Below are 11,108 nucleotides of genomic sequence, written 5' to 3'. Positions count from 1 at the left end.
CTGATTTAGGTTATTTATTCTGATGGCGAGGCTTGCCTCTGAGGTTTCTGTTTAAATTCCTCAGTTTTTCATTTCCAGATTTCCCTCAGTTTTTATATTATTATTATTATTGATTCTATTTCCACTTTTAGATCTTGAACTGTTTTATTAATTTCCTTCCACTATTTGTATTTTTGTAGATTTCTTTAAGGGATTTATTAATTTCCTCTTTAAGGACCTCTATCATATTCATAAGGGCTATTTTAAGATCTTTAAAAAGTCTTGTATATCAGCTATGTTGCAGTTCTCAGGGCCTACTGTGGTAGGGTTGCTGGGCTTTAGTGGAGACATATTGTTCTGGCTGTTAGTGATTATGTTTTTATGATGATATCTAGGCATCTGGGTTTGGGAAGATTATAATTTGAGATGCTGATACCTGTTCTTGTCTTTGTTGGGTAGATGTCTTGTTCCTTAGTTCTGTTGCCCTCTGATTCTTAGGAGAGAGTGGTGGCTGTGTATTGTATGATAAGAAACAACACCTTTTACAATAGCCTCAAATAGTATAAAATATCCTGGAGTAACTCTAACTGTGCAAGTGAAAGACCTGTATGACAAAAACTTCAAGTCTTCAAAAAAGAAATTGAAGAAGATATCAGAAGATGGAAAGATCTTCCATGCTCCTGTATTGATAGGATTAACATAGTAAAAATGGCTATCCTCCCAAAAGCAATCTACAGATTCAATGCAGTTTCCATCCAAAATTCAACACAGTTCTTTATGGACCCTAGAAGAACAATTTTCAGCTTCATATGTGGGTGGTTTGAGTAAAAATGGCCCCCATAAGTCCATAGGGAGTGGTACTATTAGGAAGTGTGACCTTGTTGGATTAGATGTGGCTTTGTTAGAGGAAGTGTGTCACTGGGTGTATGTGTGTGTGTGTGTGTGGGGGGGAGGCGGGCTTTGAGGTCTCAGAAGCTCATGCCTGGCCATTGTGGCACTTCTCCTCCTGCCTGTGGATCAATATGCAGAACTCTCAGCTACCTCTCCAACACCATGTCTACCTGTATGCCACCATGCTTCCCACCATGACAATAATGGACTAAACCTCTGAAACTGTAAGCCAGCCCCAATTAAATATTTTCCTTTATGAGAATTGCCATGGTCATGGTTTCTCTTCATAGCAATAGAAACCCTAACTAAGAAAATATGGGAACACAAAAAGCCTGGGATAGCTAAAACAATTGGAATAATAAAAGAACTGCTGGAGGCATCACCATCCCCAATTTCAAGTTGTACTGTATAGTAATAATAACAGAATGGTATTGGCCCCAAAACAGACATTGATTAATGGAATTGAACTGGGGACCCAGACATAAATCCCCACACCTATGGACACCTGATTTTGATAAAGAAGCCAGAAATACACACTGGAAAAAAGACAGCATCTTCAACAAATGGTGCTGGTCAAACTGCATGGCTGCATGTAGAAGAACACAAATAGATCCATAATTATCATCCTGCACAAAACTCCAAATGGATCAAAGACCTCCACATAAAACCAGACACACTGAACCTGAAAGAAGAGGAAAGTGGGGATAGCCTTGAATGCATTGGCACTGGAGAAGACATTCTGAACAGAACACTGATAGACACAGGCACTAAGATCAACAAGAAGTGGGACCTCATGAAACTGAAAAGCTTCTGCACAGCAAACAACACCGTCATTTGGACAAAACAGCAGGCTACAGAATGGGAAAAGATTTCTACCATCTACTCATCTGATAGAGGGCTAACATCCCAAATATCAAGAAAACTCATTTAAAAAATGGGGAAAGATCTAAATAGAGAAATCTCAGAAGTGGGAACTCAAATGGCTGAGAAACACTTAAAGAAATGTTCAACATCTGTAGCCATCAGTGAAATGCAAATCAAAACGACTTTGAAATTATGAAATCTTATACCTGTCAGAATGGCTAAGATCAATTACAGAAGTGACAGTTCATGCTGTGGATATGAAGTAAGCTGAACACTCCTCCATTTCTGGTGAGAGTCCAAACTTGTACAGCCGCTATGGAAATCACTGTGGCAGTTCCTCAGGAAGGTGGGACTCGATCTTCCTCAAGACCCAGCTACTCCACTCTTGGGCATATACCCAAAGGATGCATAATCATTCTGTAAGGACACTTGCTCAGCCATGTTTATTGCTATTCTATTCATAATAGCCAGAAATTGGAAGCAACTTAGATGTCCCTTAACAAAAGAATGGATAAAGAAAATGTGGGACATTTACATAATGGAGTATTACTCAGCTGTTAAAAAAAATGACAACATGAAATTTGCAGGCCAATAGATGGACCTAGAAAAAAATCATCCTGAGTGAGGTAACCCAGACTCATAAAAACAAATATAATATGTATTCTTTTATATGTAGCTATTAACTCTTAAGTCAACGAGAACCAAGCTATAATCCATAGAACCACACAGAGGTTAGGTATAGAGTAAAGGACTAGTGGGGGCAGGTAAGTCTTGTGCAGCAGGCTTTCTTGTCACACAAATAATGATCTGGAGACTTATTAATTATGAAAGCATGGCCTTAGCTTAGGCTTTTTTCTAACTAGCTCTTATAACTTAATTAACCTGTTTCTATTAATCTACATTCTATTGTTTGGCTCAGTTACCTCTTTTTTTTTTTTTTTTTTTTTTTTGGTTTTTCGCTACAGGGTTTCTCTGTGCAGCTTTGTGCCTTTCCTGGAACTCGCTTTGGAGACCAGGCTGGCCTTGAACTCACAGAGATCCACCTGGCTCTGCCTCCCGAGTGCTGGGATTAAAGGCGTGCGCCACCACTGCCCGGCAGTTACCTCTTTTTAATATGGCATATCCAACTTGCTCTGAGTTGGATGTGTGAAATAGCGCACCTAGATTCCTCCCAGTTTCTCTCTCTCTCTCTGTCCAGAAGACCCACCTAACCTCTTCCTGCCTAACTATTGACCATTTAGGTCTTTATTAAACCAATCAGAAGGTGCCTTTGCAAAGACACATCTTCACAGTGTAAATATTCTGCAAAAGTCTTGTTAGGAAGAGGAAATAGAATAAATAATTATGGATGGATTGTGGGGGTCTGTAGTAGAAGGATCAAGTGGTCAGAGAGAGCTAAAAGGGGGATGAGAGAGGGAATATGGAAAGAGTCAGCTAAAATTAGGGTTCATTTAAGGCATAGTATGGAAACCTAATACAATAAAACTTCCTAAAATATAGACATATATGATGGCTATCTAACTGAAATTGTGAAATAATGGGGGAGACAGGCTCAGCTGGCCATCTCCTGTCATCAGGTGAAGCTTCCAGTCCTGGGGTTGGATTACATCTAATTGAGTTGTTGGACAAAGGGGTCCCATTGGAATCCCCCAAAATCCAGGCTGCTGCCAAGACTGTAGGGTGCTCTCCACAAAATGACAGCAAGGACCTATTGCTGAAGACAAAAACCTATACAACTCATTGAATATGGAGAAACTGATCTAGTGCCTACATAGAACCTTCACCCCTACATCCTAGTGTCTTTGGTACAGGACAACACTTTGCCTGCTTCCAAAAGAGAAACATAAACACCAACCCAGCCACAAACCCTTGAATCAACAATGGTGTCCTGCCTGCAAGATATGCTAGTTTGATGGCAGCAGAAAGCATGTGGGAGTAAGCAACAATATCTGATTGAGCTTAAGGCCCATTCTATGAGATGGAAGCCATACCCAACACTGCTTGGGTGACCAAGAACCTAAGACTAGATGGCTCCGGAACCCAGGGTAAAACCAAATAATACTGTTCTGAAAAAAAAAAAAAAGTAGCAATAGAATGACTCCTAATGACATTCTGCTATACTCACAGATCAGTGCCTTATTCAGCTATCATCAGAGAAGCTTCCTCCTACAGCAGAGAATGAGAGACCTTGGAACACTCAGCCCTAAATTGGATGTCTCCCTTAATGCTCTTCCTGACCCCTACTCTCAGGGCTCAGGGAACCCTGTGGAATAGGAGGATAGAAGAGTTCAAGAGTCAGTGGGGATGGAGGACACCAAAAACAAAACAAAACAAAACAAAACAAAATGAAAACAACCCAAGATTCTCTGAAGTTTAAGAGTCTAAATCAACATGATCAAAGCTCATATAAAATTGCAGAGACTGAAGCAGCATTCACAGGGCCTGCATGGGTCTGCACCAGGTCCTTTGCAAATATATCATGGCTTCCAGTTTAGTGTTTTGTTTTTGTTATCTGAGACAGGGTTTCTCTGTGTAGCCATGGCTGTCCTGGAACTCCCTTTGTAGACCAGGCTGGCCTCGAACTCAGAGATCCACCTGCCTGTGCCTCCCAAGTGCTGGGACTAAATGCGTGTGACACCACCACCTGGCCAGTTTAGTGTTTTGATGGGATTCCCGAGTTTGTGAACCAGGGGTCTGTTTCTGTGCCTTCTCCTGGCACTGTTTTCCTTCCGTTTGCTTGTTTGTCCAATTCCAATGTGTCAGTTTTGTTTGATCTTATTTTATTACTACTCCTTAAAAGCCTGTTCTCTCTCTCTCTCTCTCTCTCTCTCTCTCTCTCTCTCTCTCTCTCTCTCTCTCTCTCTCTCTCTGTGTGTGTGTGTGTGTGGTGGCTGCTGAGAGCTGAATCTGGGTCTGCAAGAGCAACAAGTGCTTTTCAACCTCAGAGCCATCTCTCCAGCTCCCCTACCTGTGTGCTTTCTAATGAGAGAGAGAGAGAGAGAGAGAGAGAGAGAGAGAGAGAGAGAGAGAGAGAAGGGATGGGAAGGAAAGTAGGGAGGGAGGAACTGGGAGAAGTAGAGGGTGGGGAAACCGTAACCAGTGTTTATTATATGAAGAAAAAAATCTGTTTTCAATAAAAAAAAATTTAAAACTTTTATTCTCTCTTAGAGCATCTTAGATTTGTGTTAAAAGAGGATGCTTCTTCTTCCTTCTCCTCTTTTCTTCTTTTTGAGACAGGGTCTCATAGTCTAGTCTGGCTATGTAGTTGGGGAGGACCTCCAACTTCCGCCCCTCCAGCCCCCGGCCCTGGAGTGGGAAGATTGCAGGTGTTAGCCACCATACCTGGTTCATACAGGGCTGGAGATCAAAGTCTGGGTTTTGTACACATTAGGCCAGTACCCTATCATCTGAGCTACATCCCCAGCCCGAAATTTTATCTTTTAGACACATTTCTTTTTTAATTAAGAAAAATTTTTTATTCATTTTACATACCAATCAAAGATCCCCTCCTCTTCCCTCCTCCCGCCCCTTCAGCCCCCCCTCCCAACTCCCCCCCCCATTCTCTCTCACAGGAAGGTAAGACCTCCCATGGGGAGGCACATTCAGTAGAGGCGGGTCCGCGCCCTATTTCTAATGTCATTCTGCTGTAGAGAACTTGCCATCAAAACCTTCTGAAAAATGAAGAGAACAAATGGTCTGAAGCCACTAATATATTTTGGTTTTTAATCCTACTGCAGGGGTGAATTATATATTTTAAAAATGATCCAGTGTATATTAATGCCATCTTTTGACTAGTGTCTAAGCAGTGGAAGTGTTAGCCTTTGCTTTAGCATACAGGGCACAAACTTTCAGAATTGTGTCTAGGATCACAGGGGGAACATCACCTGTGAGCTCCATTAGCAGGAAGAAGCGATCATGCTTAGCCTTCATATTTAGAGTTCTTAATAAATACTTGTAGATTAAGCACATATTAATCAAGTCTTCTATTGTGTAGATGAGAACTGAGTTGAACCAACCTAGGAAACTTGCCTGTGTTATGTCTTAATCTCATTTCACTTTATGAGCATACGATTTTGTTTCACTTTTGGAGCTTTTTAAAAAATATGTATTTTATGTAGGAGTGGTCTGTCTGTCTGTATGCCTGTACTCCAGAAGAGGGCATCAGACCCCATTACAGATGGTTGTGAGCCAACATGTGGTTGTTTGGGATTGAACTCAGGACCTCTGGAAGAGCAGCCAGTGATCTTAACTGCTGGGCTTTTAAATTATTTATTTATTATTTACTTAGATATCGGGCCTCCTGTGAATTTGAAATGCTGTCTTCACCTCTCAAGTGCTGAGGCTGTAGGAGTACATTACCATGCCTGGTTTCTGTGGTGTTGGGGCCCGAGCCCAGGAATGTGTGCATGCACGAAAAGTACTCTACCAACTGAGCTCATCCACAGCCCTAGGAGCAGTGTTTGTTCAACATCTCTTTTGGATTTTTTGAGTCTCACTGTAGAACCTAGGCTGGCCTTGAACGCCAGGCACTTGCTCCTGCTTCAGCTTTCTCGGTGCTGCTGTAGCTTGAGGACCTAGGTTCAAATCTTTACTACCCTTATTCAAAGCCGAGTGTGGCCCACAAATCTCAGGCCTGGACTACATAGCAAGATTGGTCTCAATAAATAATAATAACTAAAAGCCAAAACAAAAAAACCCAACCAACCAACCAACCAAAACTCGTGTCTGTCGATGGTAGGGAATTCTTGGTCATAGTTTGGTGCTCCACCAAACTGTTAGGTTTGTCATTAGTGTTGAGGCACCAGCAGTTTTGTCTCTCGTTGCTTTTGTCACAGTGAAAAGCCAAACACGTAGTCTGACTAAGGACATTGCTTCGGCTCATGGATGCTTTGAAAGAATCCTGGGGCCTGAAGCCGATACTCTGAGAACCATTTGATCATACCCATTTTTAATGTGAGAGCTTTCTGAAGGTAGAGACTGTTCTGGCTTAGTGAACCCCAAACTTCCACTCATCTAAATCACTTTGGGCATGTGTCCTCAGACTCAGAAACATCCTTTTGCTTTGAAATAGGCCTTTGAGAGACATTTCTGAATCAAACTGTTATCAGTCTTATTGTATTATTGTAGGCTATGTTTCAGATAACTCTAGTGGTAATGTGGCATAAAAACAGGCAGAATAGGGCTTTGGCAAAATATGAAACATCAGTTCCATCATTAAATATACAGGCAGACTTCCTTGGTATTCAGACTTAGGTAAGTGTATTAAATGGGTTTGGACTAGAGGATTAGCCCTTTCAGTCCAAAATTGTAGGACTCTTACACACCAGAAAATGTATTTATAGATTGGGTACTATAAAATACAAAATGAGAAGTCTTCATTGTATCAGTTTCAGGATGAAGCACTTGTAATATAAGTGCATATATATAAAACATATAAAAGTAATGTAAGATACAAACATTAAAAATCCAAATAAACAGTGAAGTAAGAAGTACCAAATGGCAGTAATCAGGACTGGAGAGATGGCTCAGCAGGTAAAGACACTTGCTGCCAAGCCTGATGAACTGCATTTGATTCCTGGAATCCACATGATGGAAGGAGAGGACCGACTCCTGCAAACCTGCAAACTGTCCTCTGGTGTTGTGACATGCTCCACCCCACCCCTTACACACACACACACACACACACACACACACACACACACACACACACACACAGAGTAAAAAAGTTAAAAACACAAAAAATTTAAAAAACTTTATGGTAAATACTACCTTTATTTTAAAAAGTTATACATGCTAGAAAAAAGCATAAATGATACATGTAAACAATTGTTTACCAAATACTTATTTTTTTCCTTGAAAAAGGTGCAAATGATGTTTAAATGTAAACACAAAAGTTGCCAAACATTTTGTTGTAGGGGAGAGGAAGAAGGTAAAGGTTATTCCTTTTGGTTGTGGCTAAAGTCTCATTCAAAGGTTTTCCTGCAAAACCCACTGAAAGAAAAACCAGTCTACAACTATAATGGAGGGGAGGACCTTAGGCACTAAAACTTTCATTTATTTCCTTAAAAATTTTAACCTTTCATCAGAAAGTGCAACTTAAGAGACATGGTAACAGTGGCCTTATGAGATGAAAGAGAGTGAAATATAATTAGCCTAAAGCCCCCAGCTCTGACTGGATGCTTCAGCTACCTTGACATCCTTCACATGCACTGCTAACACGAACTGAAGACATCATTCCTTTGGAGCGTGTAACTAAAGGTCAGCTCAGAACATCCAGTGTAAACTGAACAGCAGAATCCACTGCTGGAGAGAGGTCATTTTTCCTTGGTGGCCCCTGGCGGCAATGAGGAGATAGGAAAGAAAGTTGCAGGTGGTAACACCCGTGAGCAAAAACCCTTACAAAGTTGCACTTGATTTATTGGAGTTCTCAAGATGAGGAATGAGACTTGCACTGTTTTTAGAAGAGGCACTGAGCAGAGACCTAGGTACATGTGGCAGAAACTCTATGAAAATATTAGAGGACAAAAGGGAAATGGAGTGGAAAGCAAGTTCAGTTAGATAGATGTAAACGTCCACTGATGAATGAAAATTTAGCTTGTTCTGCTTTTGGGGATTTCATATTCCTTCTGAACTGTCCTATGAGGTGTTTTCTCGTTTTTTCTTTTACATTTAAAATAAATTTTATTTTGAATTACTCATACTTGTGGGGTATATGTGTGTGTATGAATGCACAGGAGTGCAGGTACCTGCAGAGGCCAGAAGAGAGTCCGGGATCCCCTAGCTCAACTGTTCTCAACCTGTGGGTCATGACCCTGGGGGGGGGTGTCAAACAACCTTTTCCGAGGGGTTGCATATCAGATATCCTGCATATCAGATATTTACATTACGATTCAAAACAGGAGCAAAAATTACAGTTATGAAGTAGCAAATGAAAATAATGTTACAGTTGGGGGGTCACCATAACATGAGGAACTGTATTAAAGGGTTGCAGCATTAGGGAGGTTGAGAACCACTGACCTAGCTGGAGTTACACAGTTGTAAGCTGCCAGATGTGAGTGCTGGGAACTGAACCTGGGTCCTCTGAAAAGCAGCACATGCTCTTACTGGACCATTTCCAGTCCCCTTTACATTTTGGAGTGTTTTAATAGTTAGTGCAAGAATGGTAACTAGTGAATATACTTTGCACATCTGTCTTTATCATTGGCAATCTTGGTAGATGGATAGTGTCTAATAGGAGTAACAACCAGATCATATGTAGCCCTTCTGCCCTTATCAGTATTTTCAAAATCAAACAAAAACCTAGGAAGTAAAGTAAACTTTGCAGCTTGGAATTTTTTTTCTCCTTTTTTCTTTTTTTCTTTGTTTTTTTAATGATAGGAAGGATAAGTAAAAAAAAAAAAAAAAGAAAAGAAAAAGAAAAAGAAAGGAAAAACAACAACAAACCCCCAAATGACCCAAGCCAACGAAACAAAAACAAAAATCCCATCAAAATTCCATGATAAAGCCAGAAATAAACCCTCTTCTGCAGAGAGTGGAAAGGTATTGTGCAAAGGAGGCGTCTGCAGGTGAGCTCCGTCGTTAGACTTGTAGTTCTGCATGTTGAGGCACCAGCAAAGAATAAATTTTGTTCTAATGTTTTCTCAGCTGTACAAAGCTTCAAAGTCAAGGCTCTTCCAAATATAAAGGAGCGTATGCAAGACTTTTTTCTGTGTTCACCATATATGAGATTCACAATGTGTCATTTTAATAACTCCTACACCACCTCCAAGCCGACGGTAATTCATCCCTCCATATAACCTGCAAAGACAGAAACAAACGCTTATTTCCTAACTGGTAAAAGCTCTGCTCCTTCTAAATGAAGACATCACTCACAACATTTTCAGCTTTACGTAACTCTTCCAAAGATTAGAAGCAAATTGAACACAGTCAAGTAGCAGAATTAATTCAGCTCATGACTGAAAGAAAAGCTCTCAGTGGCTATCTGCTCACCTTTTTGCACTAGAGACACACAGACTGGCTTCTAACATGCAAACCTTATGTTCTACATTCTTGTGTTTAATTTTATGTCTGGCTATTTATTTTCCCAGATACATCTTCTCTTTGCCTAAAACTTTCTCAGTTATTAATTAATGTTTTATTTTCTGAGATAGGCTCTTGTTAGGACCTTCCTAGGCTTATGGTTGTGGAGGTGCTGGTATTATAGGTATGTACCACTGTACCAGCCTCAATTATTTTTATTTTTGAGCTGTTCTTACTCCAGCCTGGTGGCTTCAAACCCATGGCAATCCTCCTGCCTTAGCTTCCAAAGGGCTAGGATTATAGGTAGAGCCACCTAGCCAAGCTGCACAATTTCTTTGTCCCCTTTCCCCTCTGTCCCTCTTTCCATTTCTTGTTGTGTATCTGTATATACTGTGTATAGGTGCTTGTATGTCTGGAGACCAGAAATCACCTTAGATGTCATTCTGCAGAAGACATCATCTTGTTTGTTTTTTGAGACTGGGTCTCTCAGTGACCTGGAACTCATCAAGTAGGCTTGGCTGACTGGCCAGGGAGTCCAGGCACCAGCCTTGTCTCTACCTCCCCAGCTCTGCTATTACAGATGCATGCCACCATGTCTGGCTTGTTCTGTGGGTTCTGTGGATTAACTAAGGTCCCCATGCTTGCATAGTAAGCACTTTACCAACTGTTCTTTCTCTCCAGTCCATCAGTTCTTTGTTTTATTCCTTGTCTATATAGTATCATATCAGCATTTAGTTTGTGATTTGTGAACAAGATCATCTTCAAAGTTGAAGACTTTAAGGGTAAAAAAAAAATGAAAAAACAAAACAAAAACAAATAAAACCTAGCTCCTCATTCAGCAACGAGATAAAGTTGACTTAGGATATGTACCAGGTATGGTAACACACACCTGTAATCACTGGACATGGAAGGATGAGGCAGGATGACTATCTGAGCTCAAGGCTAACCTTGGCCTACATAGTTCTGGGCTAACCTAGGCTACAAAAGGATACTTTCTTAAAAACCAAAACAACCAAGCATGGTCCCACGCTGATAATCCTAGCACCCAGGAGGCTGGGGAAGGAGGATTGCTGTGAGTTCGAGGGCAGCCTGGGCTGCAGAGTAAGTTCCAGGTTAGCTTGGGCTATAGTGAAACCCTGCTTCACAAAGCCCACATCAAAAACAAAGTAAAAAGTTTGGGCTGGGCATGGTAACACACACCTTTAAGCTCAGCACTCAGGAGGCAGAGGTGGCTGGATCTCTGTGTTTGAGGCCAGTTTGGTCTATATAGTAAGTGCTAGGACAGCCTGGGCTACAGAGAGAGACCATCTCAAAAAATGAAACAAAACAAACAAAAAAAATCCAAAACAAGAAAA

The 11,108-nt window shown here is 40.9% G+C and overlaps 1 protein-coding gene across 1 annotated transcript in view; it reads right to left on the bottom strand.

The window, feature by feature from the left end:
* Positions 1-9,239: 9,239 nt before the first annotated feature.
* Klhl20 (kelch like family member 20) overlaps positions 9,240-11,108 on the bottom strand; it is a 46,016-nt gene continuing 44,147 nt past the window's right edge. Inside the window, exon 12 of the mRNA XM_059280772.1 lies at positions 9,240-9,531. Within this exon, the coding sequence (XP_059136755.1) occupies positions 9,447-9,531 (85 nt within the window). The 3' untranslated portion in view covers positions 9,240-9,446. The remainder of the gene's footprint in view (positions 9,532-11,108) is intronic.

This window comes from Peromyscus eremicus, chromosome 15, assembly GCF_949786415.1.
Source record: "Peromyscus eremicus chromosome 15, PerEre_H2_v1, whole genome shotgun sequence".
Lineage (NCBI taxonomy): Eukaryota > Metazoa > Chordata > Mammalia > Rodentia > Cricetidae > Peromyscus > Peromyscus eremicus.
Note: the sequence above shows the minus strand (reverse complement) of the source record. Positions and strands in the feature narration are given on the sequence as shown.